The sequence below is a fragment of the Monodelphis domestica genome, chromosome 8 (assembly GCF_027887165.1).
Source record: "Monodelphis domestica isolate mMonDom1 chromosome 8, mMonDom1.pri, whole genome shotgun sequence".
Taxonomy (NCBI): domain Eukaryota; kingdom Metazoa; phylum Chordata; class Mammalia; order Didelphimorphia; family Didelphidae; genus Monodelphis; species Monodelphis domestica.
Genome location: NC_077234.1, coordinates 70,919,604 through 70,946,965, shown reverse-complemented (window position 1 = coordinate 70,946,965; position 27,362 = coordinate 70,919,604). Strand labels below are relative to the sequence as shown.

General features: G+C 45.8%; 2 protein-coding genes across 8 annotated transcripts; one reads left to right on the top strand and one right to left on the bottom strand.

The window, feature by feature from the left end:
• Positions 1-165: 165 nt before the first annotated feature.
• Positions 166-7,175, bottom strand: RNF25 (ring finger protein 25). The gene is made up of 10 exons (XM_001363285.4): positions 6,937-7,175; positions 5,399-5,473; positions 5,083-5,185; positions 4,924-4,991; positions 4,718-4,787; positions 2,076-2,147; positions 1,836-1,976; positions 1,316-1,405; positions 949-1,083; positions 166-787 (listed from the first exon to the last, which is right to left on the bottom strand). The coding sequence occupies exons 1-10, from the start codon at positions 7,158-7,160 to the stop codon at positions 233-235; spliced, it is 1,533 nt and encodes a 510-aa protein (XP_001363322.2). The 5' UTR covers positions 7,161-7,175; the 3' UTR covers positions 166-232.
• On the top strand, positions 7,083-27,362 carry STK36 (serine/threonine kinase 36). Of its 7 annotated transcripts, none has more exons than XM_056807869.1 (27): positions 7,083-7,276; positions 7,929-8,037; positions 8,988-9,128; positions 9,237-9,314; positions 9,858-9,988; positions 10,334-10,583; positions 11,740-11,833; positions 12,077-12,246; positions 12,453-12,640; positions 13,133-13,223; positions 13,322-13,465; positions 13,796-13,975; positions 14,597-14,691; positions 15,418-15,523; positions 16,310-16,460; positions 16,592-16,719; positions 17,305-17,409; positions 17,976-18,078; positions 18,213-18,297; positions 20,086-20,149; positions 20,645-20,755; positions 21,737-21,811; positions 22,268-22,439; positions 23,177-23,324; positions 23,565-23,712; positions 24,911-25,654; positions 26,526-27,362. In XM_056807869.1, exons 2-27 carry the CDS (start codon positions 7,951-7,953, stop codon positions 26,676-26,678), a joined length of 3,942 nt encoding a protein of 1,313 aa, XP_056663847.1. In that variant the 5' UTR covers positions 7,083-7,276; positions 7,929-7,950; the 3' UTR covers positions 26,679-27,362. The 7 variants fall into 7 exon arrangements, with proteins under 7 accessions (XP_056663847.1, XP_056663846.1, XP_056663845.1 ...); XM_056807868.1 differs by having other exon boundaries at positions 7,138-7,276; positions 14,594-14,691; XM_056807867.1 differs by having other exon boundaries at positions 7,139-7,276; positions 7,866-8,037; positions 14,594-14,691.

Below are 27,362 nucleotides of genomic sequence, written 5' to 3'. Positions count from 1 at the left end.
GCACTGATGTCCCTCACAACTCCCATACACATACAGGATTTATAGAATTAACCTACCAGCTTTGCTTAATATTCCAAGACATCTTCTATCACAAATTTGTCAGGAATATAGCTTCTAAGGACTAAACCCTTTACTTCCAGAGGCACCAGCAAGCAGAGAGTTGGCTGAGCTGGGCCAATACTCTTTATTGCTTCCCTCCCACCCATTGATTCCCTGTCCCCCCACATTTCTGCTAGGAACCCTCCTCTGGTTCTAGGCCAGAAGGTTCCCTCCGAGCACTGGGCCGGTAAGCTCCCCGGCCACGAGGCAGGCGTGGGTAGGAAGAGCCAGGCGTCCGACCTTTGGAACGTTCCCAGCGACCACATTCCCAGTTCCTGCGATTTGGGGGCCCCTGCCAGCTGCCAGCCCCCTTCTCCTTGGTGGGGCCATCAACCCTTTGACTCTGAGGCTGTGGCTTCAGGTCCATAGGCTCCTTGAATGGTCCATCAGGAGGGAGCAGTTCTTGTGTACAATTGGAGCCTTTGGGGGCAGAGTTCCCACTTCCCCGAAGGTCTCTCTGCTCTGCCTGCTGCCCAGGGGTCCGGCATGCCCTGGAGGTGTCTCTCTCAGCTCTCTGGAGCTCATTCAGCCCTTGCTGGCTTGACCCAGCTCCTGAGATCCTTTCTCTTGCATGTTGTGGGGCAACGGGCAGGGTATCTTGTGAGGTGGGCAAAGCAGTAGCAGGGGCACCTGGTGGCTGAGATCCCTTGGAGGCATCTGGGGCTACTTCAGGTTCCAAAGGGGAAGGCTAGAAAAAAGAAAGTGAAGTAGACTGAAGATACGATCCTCAAAACAATGCCCCAGCTTCAGTATCCACTCCTTCCTTGACACTACATAGCTTCCTCTCTAAAAATAACATGCTTATGTACACCTGAGATGTGTGGTGGGATTAACGGACAGCTTCCTCACCTGCTGGAGGCTGATAAAATATCGGTTACGTTCGGCTTCTGGATCTATGATCCCCCCACGCTGCTGCTGCCTCTCATAGAGCCGCTGGCGCTCCTCCCGTTGTCTCAAGCTCTCTGCATCTGGCTGGTAGGGCTCCTACAAGAAAAAGGGTGGACTCCTGCTTTCCCAGGGCTGTTCCCAGTTAGTGTCTTTGACCACATCTCTTAAGACAAAGTTTTCATTTCTAAGCCTTGTCTTTCAGAGGCAGATGAAACAATATTTTGGACAAGCCATTCCTAGGATGGAATGCCATCCTTACCACATTTTTGAAAATTCTCAATGAGTTTATCCTTCATTCCTAACTCAAGAGTTGGTAAGGCCCTCTTACCAGAGGATGTTGAGGTGGGGGAGCTGCCTGCAGTGTGGCAAGGTCATATACCAGGAGCTCTCTGCAGACTGGACACTGGACACCAACACCCTGCCAGACAACACAGTTAGTGACAATCTGTCCCCAAAGAAAACTTCTAAGAAAGTGCTCTTCTCCCTTCTTTAAGGAGAGATCATTAGAAATGTCCAGTTTTTAATAATATGTATTAACTTTACTGAATTATTTCCCTGTTTTTTTGTTGTTTTTGTTACCAAAAATAACTGGCAGGAGAAAGGAAAAGGAAAATGCATGCTTCAGAAATACAGGCCATGTAAAAAAACAGGAACCATACCTGTATCCCAGCTGCCTGGGGCCATCGTGTCCCTGGAGGGGGCCCAGGAACAGGGGCCCCTTCTAAGTTAGGTTCCTGGGGTAGGGCTTAGGAAGAATGGGCATAATATGTAGCCCAGGGAAGGGCTATGCTGTGCAAGGGTACAGTTGCATTTGCTCATAAGGAAGCAGGGCCCAAAGCAGCCTCTACCTGCTCAACTGGAGAACCTGGATGTTGCTGCTGTTCTTCTTTCTGAGCCTTAAGTTCTTGTTCCATGTGCTGGATATATCGGGCAAGGCAATGGCAATGGAAGTAGTGGTAACAAGGGGTCTTTGTGAAAGCTTCCTTTTCCTGAGGAAGAACAGAAGACCACCAGCCTTGTGGTCTGGACTAGGTTCCTCCCATGTCCCTTCCCTGTCACCTAGCATCCCACTTCCTAGGAGCACTGACCTGGAAGCCATAGAGACAGATGACACACTGGCCATGTGGAATATTGTTGTCTGTCAAGATCTCCTTCCCCTTCTAGAAAGAGCAGGTGGGGAAGAGGGAAGAAAGAAGAGGACTCACTCAAGAGCCTCATGGGTTGGCCAAAGGTTAGGGTTAGGAAGCATATTCCAGTAGTCTCTCACTTGGGAAACTATTCTGGAGAGATTCTCCACTTGTTTCTTACTTTCTACTGATCTGTCTATCACTACTTACAACAAAAGGGGGCAGCTGGGTGGCTCAGTGAATTGAGAGCCAGGCCTAAAGGTGGGAGGTCCTGGGTTCAAATCTGACCTCAGACACTTCCCATCTGTGTGACCCTGGGAAAGTCACTTGACCCCCATTGCCTAGCCCTTACCACTCTTCTGCCTTGGAACCAATACACATTATTGATTCCAAGACAGAAGTTAAGGGTTAAAAAAAAAATTTCTCCATGTTTTTCCAAAAGCAAAAAATTTTAAGCATCATCTTGTTTTTAAAAGCCATTTAGGAGGAAAAAAACTTTCTAAAATGCATTCTATACTCTTTTATTACAATATAGGGCACATTATTTTCTTGCTAATTATATTAATTACTATACTGAGTTGTGTTCTCATGAGACCCTTGGGTCTTATTAACAAATAATTCCAAGACTGCTGGGATTTGGGATTTTCTTGCTTTTTGAAAGTTTTTTTCCTCTTATTGCTAGGCTTTCAAGCTGCCCCTTCTCACTGTTGCCAGTCTGCCTGAAGTAGCCATTCCCTTTAATTTGTGCTTCTAATCTGCAGTAACCAAGTTTGTTAAAATTGTTTCTAAATTGAGAATAGCTTCTCAGTGAAAGTCTGAGGGATTCTTCTGTAGGTAAAGTGCACAGGTTTTATTTAGTGTGTGAACTTTGTGACATCTACTTTGAGGAAGTGGCTTTAACTTCCTCAGCTCCTGCATGATTTAGATATAAGGATATCAGGTGAAGTATTATTGAGGCCACACTAGTAACTCTCCTGTCCCAAAAGCAAATCGTATTTTCTACCTCCTTTAAAATCTGTTTTCCTGGGGGCAGTTGGGTAGCTCAGTGAATTGAGAGCCAGGCCTGGAGACAGGAAGTTCTAAATTCAAATCTGGCCTCAGACACTTCCTAGCCATGTGATCCTGGTCAAGTCACTTCACCCCTTTGCCTAGCCCTTACCCTCTTCTGCCTTGGAACCAATACATAGTATTGATTCTAGGACAGAAGGTAAGGGTTTGAAAAAAAAAAGTTTCCCCCCAGGTTTTTGTGATTAATTTCATCTGATGATTTCTCTACTAAGCACCTTTGCTCTCATAGATTTAGTCTACTCCACTTAAGACTGTTCAGGGACTGTGTAGGAGGTATGTATGGTTAATCTCAAGGGCAGATCATTTGAAAATCATATTATGTCTCTGAAATGTTTTAGTGTTTGTATACAACATATTGATGCTTGACAGTTACAAAGAACTTTCATACATATTATTTGATCCTCCCCAAATTCTCATGAGGTAGGTAATAGAAATATATGACTATCCTCATTTATGGAATGATCTTAAGGGTCTTAAAATTTCAGTATAAAGTCTTAACTCAGGAGGAAAGTAGAAGTAGCTTGATTCATCCACCCAAATACTTTATAGCTCATCTCCCTCTGATGAAAGGTTTGCCTTCTTTTTCCCAGAGAACTTAAGGTGATTGGGTTGAGATTCTAAAGATTTTTGGTTTCCTACCCATGAAAAGAAGTTGGAACTGAGAGAATAGAAAAACAAAGTATAATTATAAAGAGGCAAGGTCTTTAAGCAAGAGTTGTGATATTTTTAACTTGCTTATTCATGGTGCTAAGTCATGTTATGAGGCAGTATGGTCTAGAGGAAAAGGAATGTCTCTTGTTCACACTCTCTTCCACCTCCCTCCTATTTCTTTTATTGTGACAGAAGAGCCCTGTGAATATTAAAATGCTTTTTAGGTGAGGGTGTTGCTTTGTGGATGTTCTGGATGCTCAACTAAAGATAAGCTCTGAGTATACAAACTATCTTTTCTTTCTCTCTTGTAGCACCAGTCTACAAATGATCATTTTTCTTTCTTTTTTAAAACTCTTTCCTTCTGTTTTAGAATCAATACTAAATATTGATTTCAAAGCAGAATCCCAGTAAGGGCTAGGCAACTGGGGTTAAATGACTTTCCCAGGGTCACACAGCTAGGACATGTATGAGGCCATATTTCAACCCAGGACCTCCTGGCTCTAAGCCCTCCATCCACTGAGCTACCTAGCTGCCTCAATATATACTATCTTAAACCAAGTCTCAGGCTATCATAAAGAGGATCTATAAGTTTAGCTACTTTTCTCTCACTACTGAGAAAGAATAGGAAATGAATGAAGCATATTTTAAAAAATTGTTCTTTTTTAGACTTGTCAGAATTTAAGATATCAAAGAAACATGAAGAAACTTGAAGAACCTCCACCTTTGGAGGGCTTTAAAAACAGGATTCTCATCAATTTGGACCAGTCTTACCCAACAGGAGGGAAATGACTGAACTGATTTTAGGAGAAATAAATAGTTCTAGATCCATACCTAAAAATTGGTTTGGCATGAAAGGAGAATGATTTCCTTAGGGCCTAGCTCACCTCAATGAGTTCATAGAGCACAGCAGTGCCCAGTCCAGCCTCAGCTACACAACTCAGTGCCTGTGAGATCCTAGAAAGTAAAACCAAACCCCAATGTTAGGTCAGTTCCTTTCCACTTTTTGAAAAAGAGATACCCTTTATTTGTACCTTTACCCTATGTAAAATGTAACTGACTTCTACCCCATGTTGGTCAATGTAACACTTACTTATGGATCTGTTCATCTGAGAGTCCTCGGGGGTTACGGATGGAGATCTTAGGCACCTCATTGGGATACTGGAGAATAGAGAACAGATCAGTACTAAGTACCTTCTGTCCCAACCCCAGAATTTCTCTGCCTTTTGTGATCACCTAATGGGCACCTCACCTGGGCAGGGACCAGTAACACCAAGGTAAAGCAGACAAATTGTGAATCCTGGTCTTCAGCTGTAGCAGGGTGCAGAGTGATGCAGATTTCCCATGGTGAAGACCTGTGGGTGAGGGGTGGGTTGAATTGAGAAATTCCTCTCTACAAGAATTAGAATGGAATTTGTCATATGGTAAGTTAAAGGTATCATCCTTCTTTTTTTGAGTGGAACATTTTCCTTCACTTCTCATAATCTCTTAGTAGAGACAATGGTGTGAATAAAGACCATTCCCTTATTGCTATAAGAAGCCCTTCTCAGTTCCAGTTGGGTACTCACCTTCCATTTCCTTGAACCACCTGTAATTCATCCAGGTAGATAGACTCCAACACCTCCACTTCAGAGGGTAGAACCCTAGGGAAAGAGATGGCTTATGTACCATTCCCTCTTTACTTTAGTCTCATGAGGAAAGGTGCTTGTCCTGGAGGGTAATGGAGAATGGGATTTGTAGTAAGGCTTGGTTTAAGGGTCTGTTATTTTCAATATTTCTTTTCCACAAGCCAAGGATCATTTTTCATGCTACCATAAGCTTGGGGAGCTTTACAACTACCTAGAAAAATCACATTTATTGTTCTCTTTCTGTAAGCTTCCTCAAAATAGAGAAATATCATGAGACCCTCCTTTTCCCAAAGAGAGACCTAATCAGCACCCAAAGAAGGCAGGTGTCCTACAGAAGAGACCTTGCTGTTTTGAGAAGCATAGCAGCTTAAGCACATCTCTTAGGTCCCAGGTCATTCCTTTTCCATACCTACTTCAAGACAGGAGGAAACAAGAGTGAGTAGGAATAAAAACAGAGTTTTAAAGCATGAAAGGACCTTAAAAAATCTGACTCTTTCACCTTATAGATGATGAAGTGAAGGCCCAGAAAAATAGTGACTTGCCCAAGATCACACAACTGATAAGTGGTAAAGCTAACATGAGAATTCAGGTCTTCCTGGCTCCTAACTCTAAATCTATGACTCTACAACCTCACCAGTGCTTTAAATCAGAAGCAGGATTGCTAGTCAGAAGCATCATAGTTAGCAAAAATTACCAGTTACCCAAGAAATTACATAGACGCTCAAGTCCCAAACTTCTCCTATAGAAATTCTATGCTGAAAGTCACAGGTCACATTGTATTTCCACTCCCTTGTCTCCATAGGCTTTCCCTCCCTCTAAAATAAGAGAGAAAAGGTGGTTAACATAACCCCTTAGTGCTCAGCCCTAGTTCTGGATCACTGTGTTCGAGCCCATATAGAGCCGGTCCTAAGCTTCCCAAGACAGAAATCTAATTACAGCAGTAAGATCACTAACGATAGTTTAAATGTGCCTACAATTCCACCCATGCTAAAAATCTCATGACTAAGCCCCATTATTTGGGGCTTAGTCCCATAAACGTCAATGCCTACCAACATGAAACACGGTGGAAGAGTGGGAGTGGGGGATGGCAGAGACCCCCCTAGTCCTCTGGCATGGCTGGGGCACCCTGGGCTTTGGAGCTTCTGGAAGCGCCGGGAGCGCCCGAAGCGCCCCTCGCCATAGCCTGCCACGTTGCTGCAGAAGGTCGTCGGTCCTTGGGGCGGAGAAGGAGCGGGCACTCGGCGGGGGTCGCGGGGGCCTGGCCAACTCCCGCGGGAGATTGGGGCCAACAGCAGACTGACAAGGATGGAGGCGTGGGCTGGGGAGGGCCCAGGAGGCCCGCGGACCCCAGGGTGTTCTCGCCTTTGAGTTCCGCCCCCCCCCCCACGAATCCCCAGGCCTCCAGGAGGCGGCCGTCGGCCCGCCCCGCCCCAGGCCAGGAGTGGCCGCCAGCCAGGTCCCGCGTCCCCGGCAGTTACCAGTCCTCTTCCCCGGCTGCCGCCGCGGCCGCCGCCATCTCCTCCTGCTGCCTGCGCCGGAACCGGAAGTGCTTTCCCGTAGGCGGAGAGGCTGAGGGAGGCCGCCCGCCGCCACCAGCTGCCGTTACTAGGCAACCGTAGACGCCGGGGTCCTCGGTGGGGCCTGAGGCGGTGGGGCGACGGTTCGGAGCTGCCCGCAGTAGTGCCTCCATGGAGCGGGCCATTAAGCCCTCCTACCGCGTCGCCCAGGCCCGGGGGCCTCCGCCCGCCTCTGAGAAAGGGAAAAGGAGGGGAAAGGATCCTTCGGGGAGTCCGCCTACTGGCGCTAGGGACTAACTCGGTCAGGCAACCTGGGGGACAGCTCGGGGGGCGGGGGCGGAGCCCGGCCCGGGTCCCGCGGCCTGGGGAGCCAAAGCTCCAAGGCTGGGGGTGATTGAGGGGCTGGTGAGGCCCAGGGGCTCGGGGTCAGGGGTACTTGGTTGGGCCCGGGGTCAAGGGTCAGAGCTGGTGAGGGAGGGAGCATATCTATTTTGTTTCAGAGCTGGAGAGGTGGGTGGGTGCGGGGTGGTCTGAGGTGGGCTTGAGGATCTGGGCTCCCGGGGCAGCGTCGGGGCAGCAGAGGCGATCTATAGAGGGTCAAGGGTCAGGGCTCATGAGGTGAGGGGCTGGAACTGAGGTCAGGGTCCAACCTGAAGAGGGTGGAAGGTAGGAAGAACAGGGCTGGTATGCTGTGGACTAAGGGTCAGATGATGCTCAAGGATCAGAGTTAGTGATGAGGCTATGGAGGGAGGAGCTGGCGTTCAGGGAGCAGGCCTGGTTCCCAGAGGGAGGGGCAGGGGCAAAAGAGGGAATATGACTGACCTATCCCCCCTCCCCCCACTATTTCTTTTCATTTGAATTTTGTGTTGCCCCATTCCCCCCACTCTCAGGACTCCCAAATATGTGGAATTGCCATAGATGCAACAGAGCTTGATCAGCTCTTCCTCCTCCAGACTCAGAGACCCTGGAGCTTTGATGATGGAGAAGTACCACGTGCTAGAAATGATTGGCGAGGGCTCCTTTGGAAGAGTGTACAAGGGTCGGAAAAAATACAGTGCCCAGGTACTTTTAAGAGAGGAGATGTTTCCTGAAGGATTTGAAGCCACTATAACAGAAATAAAACAGAAAATTTGGACTAGTTCAATAAGTCATATTCGACTTTCTTGACTTTTGGCAGAGACACTAGAATGATTTGCCATTTCCTTCTCCAGCTCATTTTACAGATGAGGAAACAGACAAACAAGGATAAGTGACTTGCCCAAGGTCACATAGCTAGTAAGTGTCTGAGGCCAGATTTGAGCTCATGAAAATGTCTTTCCTGACTCCAGGCCCAGCACTCTATCCAGTGCACTACCTTGCTTGGACTACTTAAGGGATTTGGCCTAGATCACTTAAGGATCTCTTAGCATCTCTTCTTGTTGGATCCTTTTCCTAAACCCTTTCTCCTTTACTTCTTCCTCTCTATTCCTCAACTAGTTTTAAACAGCTACCAAAGTTGAAATAATTGCTGGACATTCTCATCTTTGTGCCTCTAGGTTAGCCACAGAGCAACCTGGAAGCCTGTTTTAGGGAGATAATGTCTTAAAAAAAAAATAACCCTTTATGTTCTGTCTTAGAATTGATACAAGTATCTGTTCCAAGGCATAACAGTAAGGGCTAGGGCTAGGCAACTGGGTTAAGTGAGTTGCCTAGGTTCCCACAGCTAGGAAGTGTCTGAGGCCATATTTGAACACAGGTCCACTCCAGGCCTATTGCTCTATCCACTGAGCTACCAGCTTCCCCCAGATAACTGCCTTTTGAGGAGAGGGTTAGGGGAATCCTAGCTAAAACCCTAGGGATTGTGCAGTTGAGGAAGGCATGTACAATAAGAGCTGTTCATTCAAGTGTATAAAAGTTGAATTTGGAGGAACTGAAGGTAATGTTGAAGAAAGAACCACATGAGGAAAAAAAACAAAGAGAATTTGAATTCTTTCTGGGAACATCCTGACCTTTTATTTCTTTGCCTTGGGAAGGTGGTAGCTCTGAAGTTCATTCCAAAGTTGGGGCGTTCAGATAAGGAGCTGAGGAATCTACATCGAGAAATTGAAATCATGCGGGGTCTCAGGCATCCCAACATCATACAGATGCTTGACAGTTTTGAAACCGACAAAGAGGTAAGTGAAGGTTAGTCCTTTCTCCACCTCCAAAACCTGTCATCAAGGAGAGAATTTTCCCATCTCTAGATGACTTGAGTTAAACCTGTATTCATGTTCTCTCTGCAGGTAGTTGTAGTAACAGATTATGCTGAAGGAGAGCTCTTTCAGATCCTAGAAGATGATGGGAAGCTGCCTGAGGACCAGGTATCTGTGATTAATTATAATTTCTCTCTTCTACCTAGCTTCCCAATTGGTCAGGATGAGTAGACAGAGTTGGGAGAACAGGGAATCTAATATTTGGGGTTTTGAAAGGAGTTATGGTGTCTTAAATATCTTCTGAGAAGGACTGAGCTGGAGGGAGTTGATGGTGTCCTAAGAAGACCGAGAGGGAAGAGTGGGATTCCTCCCTGCCCCTATCTCCTACAAGCTTCTATAATTATGATTTGCCCAAGTCTCCATCTTCATTCTAATTCTTGGTCTAGCTTAGTGACTCTTGTCCTGAGGAACCATAGAGTAAGGGATCTTAGCGGAACTGGACTCCTAGGAAATGAGGGATCAAGGGGAATAGAAATTTCTGGATAGAAGCTGGAGAGGGACAGTTAGAAGTTTGAGGAGACTAGTAAATGAAGGAAAAGGAACCCATCAGCATAGCCATGTGAAATAACAGCTAGAGTAGCTCAGAGTGGGCAGTCTCAGTTCAACTTCTTTCCTATTCTTGTTTCTTTTTTCTGACTGGTTGATTCTTAGGTTCAGGCCATTGCAGCTCAGTTGGTATCAGCCCTGTATTATCTGCACTCTCACCGAATCCTGCATCGTGACATGAAGCCCCAGAATATTCTTCTAGCCAAGGGTGGTGGCATCAAGCTCTGTGACTTTGGGTGGGAATCCCAGGCACCTGTTTTTACTCTATGGGAGGGAGACCAAGGTCTTCAGTGGATGGCTAGCCTAGAAAAGATAAAGGGTTTGATTTGGGAAGCTAGTTTCAGGATTAGGGGGTGGTGGGAGATGGGAATGTTCTGGACCCTAGGGAGCCAATTTGAGGGAGATTCCCTTTAGCCAAGTTGAGAAAACAATTTGGCTGAATGGGATTGAGAAAGGGAAAGATATTTCCTTGGTCTAGTTTGTGATGGGTAGCTATGAAACCGAATCTGACTTTTCTTGTATAACTTCTCACCTTATGCCATTAATCTCCTTCCCTTCCCATTCCCCACTCTCTCTTCCAGTTTTGCCCGTGCCATGAGTACAAATACAATGGTGTTGACATCCATCAAAGGCACGCCACTGTACATGTCCCCAGAGCTGGTGGAGGAGCGCCCATATGACCACACTGCTGACTTATGGTCAGTGGGCTGCATCCTTTATGAACTAGCTGTGGGCACACCACCTTTTTACACCACCAGCATCTTCCAGCTTGTTAGCCTCATCTTAAAGGACCCAGTTCGATGGCCCCCAACAATAAGTCAATGCTTTAAGGTAGGGAAAATGGTCAGGATGGAGAGGGAAGGGGGGAAGCAAGGACAAGGGGAAGATGGGTCTTTTGCTAGAAATCAATTTTCTTTGTTTTTCCCAATGCCCTTTTCTAGGTTTTGGGCAGAATTTGAAAAAAGCATTTGCCATTGATGGATTATTAGAAGATGGCAATAAACTGCGAGAGCCATTCTGGGGATTGTTATCATCTCCAAGAAGGTCTCTTTGCTTCTAAACTAGGGATAACTTTTTAGTATGAATTGGGTATCATTGTGCCATTATCTACACTTTGGCCACTTTAGCCCTGGTTTCAGTGTCTAAAATTTTTCTTTTACTGCAAATTAATCTCCTCTCCTCTGGAAGTACATGTTAATTAACCAAAGGTAGTGGTGCGTCCTTTAAGATCTCTGGCTACCAGAGAGGGCAGTGATGTTGAAATTTCTCCTCATGTTTTAAAATCTGATTAATGAGGTTATCAAATGCTGACTGTGTCAAGTAATGTTTGCTAGGTGCTGGGAAAACATAGACAGGAGGGAAAACACTCCCCATCCTCAAGGAGTTCATGGTTCAATAAGGGAGGCAATGCACACAAACCCCAAAATCATTTTTCCTGAGGTGGGCAGAATTGAGGTGCTTTTGTTTCCATAGACTGGGCTCCTAATAGTTATATGTCAAGGTCCAGGAGTTCCTAAGGCAGTGAGGCAGTGTAGCCTATTTTAGATTCTGAAAACAGAAATAAGCCTCACTAAAAATGGATAGCAGGATGGAATCAAGACCAGCTCAACTTCTGAGGAAATAATCTGTCTAGCACTGATTGAGTCTCTACTTTGTATAATACCCTTGGGGATACAAAGACAGTAATGAAATCTTCCCTGTGTTCAGGGAATGTATAATAGAGGTGAAAACATGCACATAACACACACACACAAAGTATTAATCAGATACGAAATAGCTTTGGAAGAGACAGGGCAAACAGCTGCTAAAGGTAAGGAGAGGATGGCCACAAAAAAACCCAAATATATTGAAGGTAGTCCTTTACTCAGAAATTCTAGGAGTCAGAGGGGAAGAACCTTCTAAACATGAGGGAGAGAGGGTGGAGTGTTTCTTGGTTCAGGGAGAAGAATGCTGAAGGCAGGAGAGTGACAGGGTACTTTCCCCACAGAGTTTCCTGCAGGGACTGCTCACTAAGGATCCTCGTCAGCGTCTGTCCTGGCCTGAGCTCTTGTACCATCCATTCATTGCTGGCCGAGTCACCAGTGAGTTCTATTCCATCTCCAGGATCTCATTTTACCTCCATTCCCTGGATTCCATCACCTAATGGTCACAGAATTTCAGAGTTGGAAGGGAACCCTTTCTCTTTGTACCAACCTTTATTCTCTTTTCCACCTCAACTCTTCTTAGGTTAGAGCCTTAACAGCCATTTTGCTCTCCTTGAATTCCAAAATGGTATAATCTTCTTGAATTCCAAAATTGCATACTTTCCAAATCTTACCCTGCAGTGACCTCTGAAACAGTGACTTCTGATCTGGGAACCCCATTCACCAGTCGACTACCCCTAGAGCTTCAGGCCCTAAAGGAGGAACAAACAAATTGGCTGACCCCCAAGGGTGGTCAATCTCGTATTTTGCGCCAGGCCAGGAAGCGCATGGCTGAAGATACTAGGCAAAAGGTATCTGGGACAGAGTGAAGCCCAGGATATTTTCTTGGGAAGGGAGGAAGTTTGTGTTGGAGTGGCAAGAAGGGTGACTGGATTAGCAATGGGAAATTGGAGAAGGAACAAGAGTTTCTAGAATATGGAGAAGTCTTAAAACAAGATCCAGGCTGGCCTGTGGTGACTGAATCTCTCTGATCTAATCCCCCTACCCCCACCCACAGACACATCTAAACCCTGGAACTTCCCTTGAGCAAGTAGAAAAAGCAAGCAAGGCAGTTCCTGTGGCAGCCTTGTTGCCCAGACTGGGGGCCACCTCACAGGATCTCGACTTCTTATCTAGAACGCCTTCCCCTGAAGACAAGAAGGACTGGGCAGAATGGGAGGCAAGTGAGCCTCCCCAGCCTACACGGTAAGGAGCAGGTGTAGTCAATTCATGAGAAAGTGATCTGTTACCCACAGTAGGCTTGGCCCTGAACAGAAGAAGCAGTGTGGTCACCAGCTTCTAGGAGCTAGTAACAGCATTCCTTGGGGCTGAGGATTCCCAATTGAAAGGGAGACAATTTTCTCCATCATAAGATCAGTCCATTGAAATCCTTAAATGCAAAATACTAGAAAGGACTTGAGCTAGGAGAGTACACAGGCTTATGCCCAACTGAATCCTCTTCCCCTGGACTATAATTTCTTATCTTGATAAGCTCTTTAAAAAAAAGATACTTCCATATATAATATGGAATATAATATATATTATATGTATATTATATAATGTATATATAATATAATATACAATAGCCTTATGTGACCTTTCCTACTTCCTGTATGGGGCTTTGGAGAAGGGGACAGTTCACGTACCCTGAACTTTGCCAGAACTGGAACTCCATTTCTGCTGCCTCTTCCCCGACAGGGAACCCCAGGTCACCCAGGAGTACGATCAGGAGTTCCCAGAACTGAAGCAGGAAGCTGAGGAAAGCAGTGTTGGGACCTTGGAGCCTGAGGTGAGATGCTGGTGACTGACTCCTTGCTTGGGGAATTTCCTAATCTGGAGCTCTCTGAGGCTCCCAGCGCCTTCATACCCCTTTCCTTCTCCCCCTAGGAGCCAGACAGTGACAGCGAGTGGCAGCACCTGTTGGAGCCTACAGCACCTTCAGACATCCAGCTAAAAGCCCCCCTCACCCTACTCTGCAACCCTGACTTCTGCCAGCGTGTACAGAATCAGCTCCATGGGGCTGGGGGTCAGGTAATTAATAAGTTGGCTAGAAGAGTCCAGAGTGGAGACAATAGATCCAAGAGACAGCAAAAAAGGGGTGGACAAGAGAGGGAGTTGGAGGGAAGAAGGGCCACTGGGCAGATGTGGGAATGTGATCCTCATCTGGGCAATCTTCAAATAATGTGGTTAATATGATTTATTCTCCTAGTGGCTCTCTGCCTAGGAGTCAAAGGTCTCAGGTCAGAGGGAACGAGGGCCTCTGTGGACTATCCTATTTCTCCTTTAGTGATACTCTGGCCCTTTCTTTTTTCATTATGCATAACACTCTGTCAACATCTGTTTTCCCCCAACATCTCCTAGGTCCTAGAGGGCATACTAGATGGGGCTTCCCGCCTGCTTCCCACCCTCCGGGTTGTTAAAAGCCTCTTGACCACCTGCAGTGATTCAGCCCTGCTGTACGCCTTCTGCCGGGAGGCTGGGCTGCCAGGCCTTCTGCTGAACCTTCTCAGACACAGTCAGAGCAGTGTCAACATCCAGCAGGTGAATACCTGCACACACAGAGAAGACCCAGCAGCTGCCCAGAGCCCTCTGTTCCCAGGCTCTTTTCTCTTGCTCTCCCCACATTTTCCCTTTTTGTCTTCCTTCCTCTATCTTTGGCAGAGTAAGGTGTGGTATGGAAAAGAGCCCAGACGACCTGGCTTTGAGTCTCTGCTCTGACCTTAGGCAAGTCACTAACTTCTCTGGGCCTCAGTTTCTTTATCTATAAAATTAGAGTGTTTTAGAGAAGATGATTCTTGAGATCTGGCATAGCTTTCTTTCTTTTCTTAAAACACCCTTATCTTCCATCTTAGAATCAATATTAAGTAATGGTTCCAAAGCAAAAGAATAGCAAGGGTTAGGCATTTGGGGTTAAGTGACTTGCCCAGGTTCACATGCCTAGGAAGTATCTGAGGCCAGATTTAAACCCAGGTCCTTCCAACTCCAGGCCAGGCTCTCTATTGACTGAGCCCTATCCCTGTCCCCTCCTGTATAGCTTTCCATTTTCAGCCCCTTGAAACTGTTCTCTTCCTCTCCCTCCCTTCTTCCCTGCTAGGTCCATCTGTCTGCCTGCTTCTTCCTGCTTTCTGTCTCTAGTTTAATCTTTCTCTTCCCTGGCAGCAGCCCTGGTGCGGAACTTTCTTGAGGGACCTGGTGGCTACAATCCAGGCCTACTTTGCTGGCAATTTCAACCTTGAGAAAAGCCAGACAAGTGACAGGTATGTTGAAGATACAGGATGAAGGAGTGGGAAACATACATCTTCTGTACTCTTAGTACGCCTTCAGCCTCATTTGTCCCTCCCCCTAGGAACTTTAGGAGAGGGTATGGGGAAAGATGATAGCTGTCAGAATACTCAGCACCCCAATGAGTGACATGCCTAGGATTCCAGCTAGAAATCCTGAAATCCCAGAGACATAGACTTTGGACTTGTCTCCAAACCTTTGCAAACCCCAGCCAGTACCAATGAGATCACAGCTAATAGAGATTCCCAACACCTAGAAAGCTACAGGGAACAATGGACAGAGTGTTAGGCATGGAGTCAGGGAGACTGAAGTTCAAATCCAGCCTCAGGCACTAACTGTGACTGTGGACAAACTTAACTTAACCTCTGCCTCAGTTTCCTCATTTGCAAAATGGAGACAATAATAGCCTTTATCTGCCAGGGTGGTTTTGAACATCAAATGAGATAACACGTATAATATTTGCAAACTTTAAATAAAGCATTACATGAATGCTAGTTGTCATGTTGGAGGGCAGGAGGGCACATTAATTTCTCCTAAGGGAGGTGATCCTAGTGTCTGCCTAGAACTACCTATAGCATTTGATGGTATGTCTTTTCTAATTCTTAATTAGGGAATCCTGTGAAACTGAGATATGAGTGGGAGGTATAGTAGAGGGCTGGAACCTACAGTGTTCTTAGGTAACAAAGGCTTATTTCTTCTAGCCTCCACGTATTTCAGGAGGCAGCCAACCTTTTTCTGAACCTTTTGGGAAAGCTTCTGGCCCAGCCCGATGATGCCGAGCAGACCCTGAGGAGGGATAGTCTTATGGTAATCTTGCTGCTAGCCCTGGATTATTATTTTATCCTGTCCTCTTCAGTCCACTTTGAGGTTTTCCTTAGCTCTATTTCTCACTGGTTATACAGGATCTAACCCCAAATCCTTTTTCTATCAGAAGGTCAAAAGATCATCTAAATTATTTCTTCCAGCTAGTTCTTTATTCAAATGCTCCTAGCCCGAAATATAGCTCTCTTTCTCTTAAAGATCACAAAGAGGAAGGTGCTCTGACTTCCTTAAGTATCTCATTCCTGAAAGTCAAGTTCTTTATGTATAACCTAAACCCTAAATCTCTTGCTGTAAATTGAAGCTTCTTAGTGTCTTATTGAAGCTTTTTAGTGTCTTGAGAACTTGGAACCTGAATCAAGTGAGAGCCTTAATAGTCTGTAATCTATGGCCTTTTTTTCTTGTAAGAGCCTGAATATTTAAAATGTGATAAATTATAAGTCATAAGTAATTTGAATGTCTGTTATAAGAAAATGAATTATTTAAACTTTCCCACATTCATTCAGTTTTCCCATTGTAAACTTCTTTTCTTCACCTTGAGCAGAGTTAGCTTTTCTATCTTGGGGACAGGTGGCTGGAGGCCCCAGGCTCAGTGTTGTACCTTTGCTGAGAATGATAAACCTGGTAAAATAGGATGTGTCTGTGGTGTGAGTCTTGCTCTTGGCCCCTCATGGCCTGGGCAGAAGGGAGCTCATAACTGGAATTCCCCCACATAACCATTTGTGATCTGGGTCAGGAGTCCTCTAAAACTATGCCAACTATCCTTTCTTCTAGTGCTTCACTGATTTATGTAAGACCATGGATGGCAGCAACCTTGCCATCTCCAAATCTTTCTACTGCAGCTTCTTGACCACACACAAACCTGTGCTAGATGGTCTCCTTCATGGAATGGCACTCCCACAACTCCCTCTTCATACACCACCAGGTAACCAAAGGGAGTGGGGAATGTTTACCTTTTCATTCAGCTTCCAACTTCCACCAGATTTCTCAGTCCCTGTGTCAGTGGAAGATGAGTGGGCTAGGCACTCCATACTCTTTCTTCTCTGATTTTTGAAGGTGCACCACAAGTTAGCCAGCCACTGAGGGAACAGGATGAAGATCTGCCCAGGGCCTTTGCAACAGCACTTGCTGCCATCTGTACTCTCCCAGTGGGGCTGCCCGGCTGCTGGGAAGCCAAAGAACAGGTGTGAGCTTTGGCTGTCATCTTCCATCCCTAGCAGAGGGCCCTGGTCCAATTTCCCAAGGGCCTGAGGTTCTGGTACCAACCTTCCTTACTTAGCTTGTACTGGGTCCTCCCCCTCAACACTGCTCACATAATGCCTTTGCCATAGAGCCATTTTGGGGATGTGAGACTGTGATTGCTCAGGATTCTTCCTAGCCCAATTATCTTTGACCAGCTCAGAAGAGAGATTTGAGATATCCAGAGCTCAAAGATAAATCTCTCTTCCTGGAAGACATGAAACTAATCCCACCAGAGGGACATAAAGTTCCTGACTGATTTGTTTCCCTGGGGCTTCGGAGTGCATGTTCCATGTTGGGCATTTCCTCTCCTTGTCAGCAACACCTTCTTCCAAGGCCCAGCTGTGGCTGAGAAAGGCCTGGGTAATGGTCTGTGGTATCTGATGTCTAGTGGAATGGAATAGAGTGCTGGGAGAGGGAAATTCTCTTGCTGGTGAGTGGGGGGGCTAAAAGCAGATGCAGATCCAGGTGAGTATGCATGTATCCATAAGGTGCAGAGCTCCAGTTAAGGGTGGCAATGTCGCCTTCAGGTCTCCAAGCATTTGGCAGATCAGCTGACAGATGACAGCAGTCAGCTGCGGCCTTACCTTTTCTCCAGTCTGCAGCATCCTTCTCTTTCCCTACACCTGCTCAAGGTATTGACTCTCTCCTCTGCCACTAGGAACTGCCTAGTCCTGCTACAAAACCACGTGAGACCCATATATCATTCCTTGAAGGAACCTCCCTTCTTTCAAAAACTGTCTCCCAAACAGATGTCCCCATTGAACCTTATATAGAATTCCTCTTCCCTTCCCACCCTCCTGCCCTCTCTAGCACATTCCCCAATATAGATGTACTTTGATTCTTTTTTTTTTTAAACCTTTACCTTCTGTCTTGGAATCAATACCATGTATTGGTTCCAATGCAGAAGAGTGGTAAGGGCTTGGCAGTGGGGGGGTTCAGGGACCTGCCCAGGGTCACACAGCTGGGAAGTGTCTGAGGCCAGATTTGAACCCAGGACCTCCCATCTCTAGACCTGGCTCTGAATCCACTGCGCTACCCAGTTGCCCCCTGTACTTTGATTCTTGAGTATTCTAGCTGGGGGGGCCAGTCCTGGGAGCCTAGAAGATAGAACACAGTGGAAGAGAGTAGGACTGGCTGGTTCTTTGGCTTAAGCATCCTCTCTCTTGTATGCTAAGCTTCTTTGCATGTACCTCCTTAGGTGCTGTATGCTTGCTGCCATGTCAATGAAAATCTCTGTAGGCGTTTAGACCAAGAACCCTTGGCCTTGGAGTCACTACTCTTGCTGGTGCAGGGTAAGGTAGGTAGCACCAAGATGGGAAGGCACCAAAGTTCTGTTGTCTCCTTGGGAGCTGTAAAGATTAAAATTAATATCCAATTCTCCCAGGCATCTTGGTATAAGCAGGTGCCCTGAGTTCCTGCTTTCTTTTACAGGTAGATGTAATAGATCCAGAAGAGACTGCTGAAGCTACACTTCACCTTCTTTCCCTCCTGGTCCTTCGGCTTCAGGTTTTACCCCCTGGGTAAGTTATGGAGTGTTAAAGTTTCATCCTGCAGACCCTCCCACCCATCTCTGCCATCTTATAGGATTTAGCCCTGCAGACCCTCCTGCCCACCTCTGCCATGATGTGGAATATAACCTGCAGAATCTTCTGCCCATTTCTGCCACAGTGTAGGGTATAATCTGCAGATCCTCCTGCCTACCTCTGCCATAGTGTGGAGTTTTAACCATGGAAACCTTCCTGCCCAACTCTGCAATGTGGTTTATGGTAAAGTCTCTTCATCCCCTGACAGTGAGAAGAGCATAGAACAGAGAGGGACAATGCTTTTGTACCATTGTATGAATGGAGTGGCTCTACCACCTATTAGCCCTGTCTTAGAAGTTAGTGGTCTCAACTATATAAGGAACTGAGCCAATTTATATATTTAATTTATAGTTGATAAATTGTATAAACAGGCAATTTTCAGAAGACTAAACCAAAGCTATTATTAGTCATGAGAAAAAATGTTCTAAATCACTAATAATTAGAAAACTGCAACTCTGAGGTACTATCCCAAACCCATCAGATTTGCTAATGTGACAAAAAAGGAAAATGATAAATGCTGGAGATGTGGAAAAATGACATTAATGCACTATTGGTGGAGCTGTGAACTAGTTCACATTCTGGAGAACAGTTTGGAATTATGTCCAAAGGACAAAAACTGTGTATATCTTTTGACCCAGCAAATCCAAAACTACTAGGTTTATAAACCAAAGAAATCAAAGAAAAAGGAAAAGGACATATCTGTATACAAAAATGTTTATAACAGCTGTTTTTTTTTTTTGTGGTGGCAAATTGGAAATTGAGAGGATGTCAATTAATTGGGGAATAGCTGAATGAGTTGTGGTATATAATTGTAATGGAATACTATTATGCCATAAGAGATGATGAGTTTCAGAAAAACCTGGAAAGACCTATATGAACTGATGTAGAGTGAAGTGAAGCAGAACCAGGAGAACATTATATACAGCAACAGAAATAATATATGATGAACAACCGTGAATGAAATATTCTCAGTAGTACAATGATCCAAGACAATCCTGAAGGGCTTATAATGAAAAATGTCATCCTCTTCCAGAAAGAGAGCTGGGAAACTCCGAGTGTAGATTGAAGCATATAATTTTCACTTTTTTAATGTTTCTTGCTTATTTATTGATTTTTTGTAACATAACTAACATGGAAATATATTTTGTATGATTTCCTAGGAATAATGAGTATCATATTGCTTGCCTTCTCAGTGGGGGAAGAGATTAGAGGGAGGGATAGAATATGTAACTCAAAATGAAAAAAGAGAATCTTAAAAAATAAAATTACAGTGATCCCTCACTATTGTGGGAGTTACATTCCACAGACCCCTGGTTAGGTGAAAATTCACAAAGTTATACTTATTTTATTATTTTTATATATTTTAAGGCTTTATAAACCCTTCCCACTCTCCTATAAACCTTTTCCACACTTCTTTTAACCTACAGTCACTGAGCTAATCAGTGCCCAGGATACAGAACACAGTTCTGTGGTTGGTCGCCTTTCATTCCATCAGCCAATAATGTGCTGCGATAAGTGTTAACTCCTTGATACAGAATTTTATATATATTTTTTTAACTCGTGATACAGTGAAGGCAATATAAGTGAATTGCGATATAGCAAGGGACAACTATAGTGGGAAATAAAAATGGAGAATTTTATTAGGGTCAGGAAAGAGTCTTGGTTCTTCTTGGACATAATCTACAGTAATCCTATTATGACCCTTCATGTATCCTCTTCTTCCAGGGTGAAGAAGATAGGGAATGAGCTTGCTGTCCTTTTTGTCCATTCACCAGTTGTCTCTCTTGTGGTAAGTCTAATCTAGCTCTTTCCCATTGTCCTCATGAAGCTATAGGAAGGAAGAACCACTGTCCAAACTTTGGCTGTTTCTGCTGTTCCACCTGTGGACAGAATCCTTTTCTCCCCATATCACCCCATAGGCATTCAAATTCTGATAGCTGGCCAATAGCATTTACAGAAGTGCCTGGCATGAGGTAGGCTAATTTAATGTTTATTGGCTTGGATCAGATTGAATAGTAGCCCTGTAAGGTTTGAAAAGCACATTACAGACTTCTTATTTGATCCTCATAACAACCTTGTAAAGGAGGTGCTATTTTTATCCCCACTTTATGGAAAATGGAGGCAGACAGGTTCAGTGACTTGACCAAGGTCACATGGCTACTAAGTTTCTGAGGCCAAATTTGAATTCCTCTTCCTTACTCCAGGTCCAATATATTCCATCCTCTGCACCATTTGCTTGCTACTGCTACTTATTCTCCATTTACCCCTTTCATCTCATTCTTAGAGTGCGGCGGCTGGTCTGCTGTCACAACTCAGCCAACAGGGTGTGGCCTTCAATCTCCAACCCAAGGAGTGGATCGCTGCAGCCGCACATGCCTTGTCTGCTCCGGCAGAGGTGAGATGCTGTCAGAGGAGGCAAAAGTTAGGACTCTGTTCGAGGCTCTTTGGATGTTTGAGCTCAGTTGGACAGACTGAAATGCAGCCAGTCCTGAAATAGGACAACTGTCCATTTGGCATTCCCTAGAGGCAAGTGGATGATATCTGGAGGAAGAAAATTACTCTTCCTACCCCAGCCAGACCATGGTCTCTTCCCAGTTTCCTTCTCTAGATCTCATATCTGTTACTGCTGAAAAATTCTTCTCATTGCTCTCGCCACCCATTCTCTTCCTCATGGTGTTGGAGAATGGTCACTGTCCTCTGTTAACTCTTCAAAACTCACACTCAAGCCCTTTGTTTCCCCAAGGCTGAACAATCTTGATGCCTTTTACCTCTCTTTTTTAGGCCCCAAGTTTTCCTACATCCCCCTCACTTTTGTTATCATTAATTTCATTAGAAAATAGTGATAACAAAAGTCAATATTGTGAGTTTTTCCCCTTTATTGTGTGTCAATAGTTCCTTGAACAGATTAGGTTGAAAATGTTGTGATTTTGTGGAGGGTTATCTAACATGGTTCTGACTTTGACCTTTGCTCTTGCTAGTTGGGGACAAAATGCCCACCAAGTTAAAGAAGTATATAATCAACCACAGGGGTCAGTGTTAGCTCCAGGCCAATCAAGCTAGAGGCTACATTCCTTCATTCTGTTAACACTTGATAAACTTTTGGGGACACATACTTTTGAAAGAAGGCTTGTTTGGGGGTTTGTTGAGAAATATCTATTATGTCAGAACAAAATGCATCAATTTTTAAAAGGAAAATATTAAATATAGTGGGAGATTTCCTATGGAATTAATGATGGGATAAATATTTCACTTGTTTTCTGGGCTACCTACCTGACCTAAACAGATATATCTCCTGGTACTGCTGGGTGAGGTAGACAGGCTCCTGAGGGTATGTAGTTTCTGCCCACACCTGACCATCTTCCCATCTTTCTCCCAGTTGCGTCGTACTCCACCTGGTGGTTCCGGATTCTATGATGGCCTGTTGTTTCTTCTGTTGCACCTTATCACCCAGGTATCTGTTTAGCCCAGGATAGGAAGGAAATAAAGACATAGGGACTAGGATGCTCTGCTGTCTAGAGGACAAAAGGAACTTCATATTCCCATCTATTTAATTTTCCATGCCTGCCTGGGACTGGCTACTCCCTTTATTCTGCCATCTCAGAGACAGGCACTTCTGAAGCATCATCTCAGCTGTGGCCACTATGACCGAGTATGAATAAATGAGGAAAAGATTTCTAACCCCAGCAGACAGTTCCTCCATTCCCCTGCCTTTCCACAGACAGACAAGAGTTTTAGGGGTTGTGGGAATTGCCACGGGGAAGGCTAGAGACATGGGCTGATCTTGACATCATGAAGAAGAGGAAATGGTCTTTAGGGGGGCCCTTTTCCTGAGTATCAGGAGCAGGGAAGCATAGCCAGAGCCTCTGCACCTGAATCCCAGCTACCACCTGGATGCTTTCTCTTTCAGGGTGGAGCTGAGATAGTGCAGGATGTGGCCAACTCAGAACTGTGGACCATTCTGTGGCACCGATTCTTCATGACACTGAGGCTGTCTGAGGAAGTACCCACCTCAGAGGATAAAATGTCCCTGCCTAGCCAGTCTGTTCCAGAGCCTGAATGGACTCTCATCTCTCCCCAAGGTAGAACTCCCAGAGTTTCCATGGCTTATTCATTGACTTCTTCAAGGTCAGTAGGGCTATTTTGGTTTTCAGCCAGTGACATCCACATGGCCTTAGACCTCCCTTCACTCCTGCCCAGTCCCATCCTTTTTATTATCCCTATTCTAAGCCCAATTGGTTTTCCCTCTGGGAGGTTTGGGGTCAGCTGTGACCTTGTCAAATCACTAAATGTTCCTAGGCTTCAGTTTCCTTATCTGTAAAATGAAGGGGTTAGACTAGATGGCCTCTGAGATCCCTTCCAACCATGAACTCAGGTCCCTATGATGGATCATCTTTGCTGCTTGGAATATCTTGGAAAGCAAAGGCTGTTGTTGATGTGATCAGGAGTGTTTCATGGGAAAAAGGGTGGTAGAGATGGAGATGGAGATGGAGATGGACCTACTGTAGAATTATCTTCCTAATTCTTCAGGGAGTGGAGGCAGCATAGTAGAGTTGATAGAGCTCTGAATTTGCAGTCAAAAGGCATGAGATTACTTCCTTTCTCTGGGCTCACTCCTTCTCCATCCTGGCTGTCATGTCCATAAAATGAGGAAAGTGTTGGACTAGATGACTCCTTGGTCCCTTCAAGTACTAGCATTGTGGTCCTGAGAAGCCTGTGACCAGCCCTCCCCCATAGAAGTCATCCAAAAACAGTAATGTCACTGTTCTCCTCAAGTTCCTGGGATGTTTGCCCATACTCTGCCCTTTTGTATTCTCAGGCATTACTGCTCTTCTCAACGTTGCCCTGGCAGTCTTCACCCAGGAGCCCCATCTGTGTCTGCCCTATTTGATTCAGCACAACAGCATTCTTATGTCCACTCTGAAGCACTTGCTGTCCCCCATCTTCCTGCAGCAGCTTGGACAGACGTGAGTCTAGGATTTAGCTGATGGAAGGGCCAGGAGTGAGAGACTAGTAGAAGAGAGAGACCATATCCCTGTGGGGGGGGGGGAGGGGAGTTCTGTGGGGGTAGAAGTAGGGGACTGAATCAGTGTGAGGGGAAGAAATTAGATAGAAGAAGCTAGTCAGTGGTTTGGGAACTGGCAGGACATAATCCCCAGTAGGGATTAGCAGACACTGAAAGCCTTTGGCCCATTTGCACTCCCCAGCCAACATGGGTCTGAGCTGCTTCCTGCTGTGGTCCTCCCTGTCTGTCAACTTCTCTGCTTCCCTTTTGCCATGGACGTGGATGTTGATGTTCTTCTAAATATCCTGGCAGACCTTAGGGATTCAGAAGTGCCAGCCCATCTACTACAGGTATGTAGGGAGAGCTTCACCCTCAGAGAGGCTGGCATAGGATGGAGATTTTTCTATGTAAGATTGCTAGTGGAGGACTGAGGGGGCAGGGAACAAGCTAGTATCCTTTCCTTTTCTTTTCTTTCTTTTGTTTAACCCTAATTTTCTGTATTAGAAACATCTCTTAAGATAAAAGAGCAAGGGCTAAGCAAATGAGGTTAAGTGACTTACCCAGGGCCACATAGATAGGAAGTGCCTGAGGCCAGATTTGAACCCAAGTCCTCCTAATTCTGGATCTGGCTCTCTATCCAGAGTATCACCTTGCTGCCCCAACAGGCTAGTTTCAACAAAGCATATCTTCTCATCAATTGGGGAACAGGTTTTGATTACTTCTGTCTTTCCATAAGTCCTTCCCCTTCTCCAAATATGTCCTTCCTTTTCCTAGTTCAAAACTGTCCTACAGAAATAATTTTCAGGCAATTCACCTGGTTTTAGTAGTGGCAATCATTCTAGCAACCATCCATCAATACACAGCAACTATGAGTTATTTTCCTGATTGTTTCTGTGTTTTCTGTTCTGATACTGCCCTTTAAGGCCAAAGACAGTGTTTGGCCAGGTCTAGCAAAGGGACAGGAAGTCAAGGAGGAGTTGATGCTGGTGCTCAGGCCTGGACAAAAACCAGTGGTGGGAGCCAGAGTCTGCATCTCCACATTAGCTGCTAGAAGTTCAGAGGGAGTACTTTCCCTGGGCTGGGGCCAGGATTCTCCTTGATACCTTTGAAGAAATCATATTTTATTTTCACATCCCTCAGATTTCTGCCAGGATCCCTTCCACCTCCCAGAGAGCCATTCCATATAACAAGCATGTCTTTAGAGAAAAACTTTAAAAGAAAAAAAAGTCAGCTCAAACGAGCCAGTACATTGAAAAAGCACTCCATCCTGGTGGGGTGGGGTGATTCTCATTCCTTTTTGTGGTGCTGCCCTTCTTCTTGGACTCGGAGTTCCTGGGAGATCTACTGACCAGTTTGCGACCCCCTCATCAGGCTGCCCATTCATGCCCCTGTCCAGCCTCCTTTGGGAAACGATGCCTCAGACACCCTCTTCTCTCTTTGGTGTGCCCCTGTGACATGGCTCTCTTGTCTTAACCTACTGAGAGACTCCTCTCTGGAGCTCAAGGACACCCTTCTCTTCTTTTCATCTGCTCACTTTTGTTCTCCCAGGTCTGTTGCCGCTACCTCCTGCTACCACAGGCTGAACTGCCTGTCAGCCTTCTCGCCCGACTGGCCCTCACAGACTCCACCACCCTCAATCAGTTTGTAGCCTCTGTGGCAGCCTCGCCTAACACCATAACCTTCCTGTCAGCCGCCTTGCTCGGGGACCAGCCCCTTCTGACCTCTGATATCCTTTCTCTCTTAGCTCATGCAGCCAGGGCCTGGCCTCCCACCCACTTGCCTTTCCTACAAGACCTCTTAGCAGGGCCAGATGAATCCTACTGGCCCCTGCGCTGTCTCCTGGGCCACCCGGAGAATCCAGTCCGGGCCCGGGCCTATGGCCTCCTGGGCCACTTGCTGCATCAGAGCACTGCCCTTCGGGGGGCCCTCCAGAGCCAGGCAGGACTGCTGAGCTTGCTTTTGGCGGGGCTAAGGGACAAGGATCCTGCTGTTCGGCGCAGTGCCAGCTTTGCTGTTGGAAATGCAGCCTATCAGGCTGGGCCCCTGGCCCCAGCTCTAGTGCCTGCAGTGCCTAGGGTAACCCAGCTGCTAGGTGACCCTCAGACTGGGACCCGGCGCAATGCGGCTTCTGCTTTGGGCAACCTGGGCCCTGAAGGGCTGGGGGAGGAACTACTGAGGTGCCAAGTTCCCCATCGGCTCCTGGAGACTGCCTGCGGAGATCCTCAACCTACAGTGAGAGAAGCTGCCCTCATTGCCCTGCGAAGCCTCAGACAAGAGCCCAGCATCCATCAGGTATGTCCTCAGGGATCAGAAAGTCAGAATTCCAAGCTCTTGGGTTGGCTTCATTACCTCACAAATAGCCATTGGGGAGGGAAAGTCTAGGGGTAAAAACCTAGCTTGTGTTTAGTTATTTTAAAAAAAAACAACAGAACAAAAAAGTGACTATAAGATCAGGAAGTATAAAGCTCAGGAATTGAGAAAGAAATGGTGCATTTCAGTCCTTGATTCAAACTCATCCTGAGGGGATGGGAAACTATGGAGGATAACCTGTGGCATGGAAATCAGGGGGGAACCTAGGTTCCTTCCACTGATGGTTTTCCTTTTTTTTTCCTTGTGGAGAAAGCGCCTCAGTGAGCCTATTTAATAGCACAAAAGAGAACAGGTCTTCCAAGCACATCCTGTTCCTTTAGGACCCATTCCAAGTTTCTATGGGATATAACACACTAGATTTCAATAAGATTTTCAACCACATCTCATCTTTATCACCTCAACAACAATCACTGCAGTGACATTACAGATAATCAGGCTTCTTTGATTGGTCCCTTGTTTATGATGTTCCTTTCATTGCCTAGGTCTCTAATGTTCTCTTATCTGTAATGGGGGGAAGGAGCGGTGGGGACTGGGTTAGGATATTTCTTCTTTCTAATGGCAGCAGGAATGTAGGGGCATAACCCACTTCATGAGGGCCTGAGGCATTGCCCCCTTTACCTTGTGGGAACCTGAATCTTTTCATGTTATGCATCTCCTAGATATTTCAAAGTTAGCAACAAAGCAAGGATAGAGAAAAAGGAAGATGTGCTAGGAGAGCCAGCCAAAGACAGCACTCCCTTGAGTAATTAGGAGTTATCTGACAGCTCATTCTTTCCATCTGTTCTCCTTCTAGGTGTTGGTGTCCTTGGACGCCAGTGAGAAATTAGCTTCACTCTCTTCGGCCAGTCCACTCCCTCCTCACAGTAGTAGTGGTAGTCCCCGACCCTCCTCTGCCAGGCACTGCAAGAAACTCATCCATCTCCTAAGACCAGCTCACAGCACATGAGCCTGAAATCCTGGGGCCCAAGCCACCAACCTCTTCAGACACCTAGGAGGTCTCTCCCAATCGACATCTGCCTGTTCCTCTCTTTCACACAAACCACCAGTTTACCAAGAGACCAGAAGAGGGAGATATGGGCCTTTTATGATCCCAGATCCATAATGATCCCAATTAGAAAAAGTCTTATTTTCCTCCAGCCCACAGAAAGATTTCTGCCTTCTCAGGGCCAAACTGGACTTCCATCCTTCTCCTCCCAATCTTGGCAGCTTTTTTGATTCCACAGGAGACTCATTTCTTTCTCATATCCTGGGATACATTTTCTCAGTAAAGTACCTTTGATCCCTGGAACTAGTTTCTTGGATTTGAGGGAACCAGCAGTCTTCTAATTGGAACTTCAAATTAGTCTTTCTTCTGGAGGTCCTTCATTCTCTTTGGGTTCTGCTTTTGGTGTGCCAGACCCCATATCATAAGCTGGGAGCAGAGTCTATGCTCAGTTCTGGGGCTATGTTTATAAATAACTGTGTGTCTCCTTGTCCCTGAGGGCCATCCCATTGACCTCCAGTTTCCACTTTCTACTCAGACACCTAGCCCCTGTTTTGTACTCATGTTTCCATCTACGGTTGAGGGGTGTTATATCAATTTTTTGTAGCCTTGTTTGTAAAGTCTTTTAATAAAAAAGTGTTTCTCATC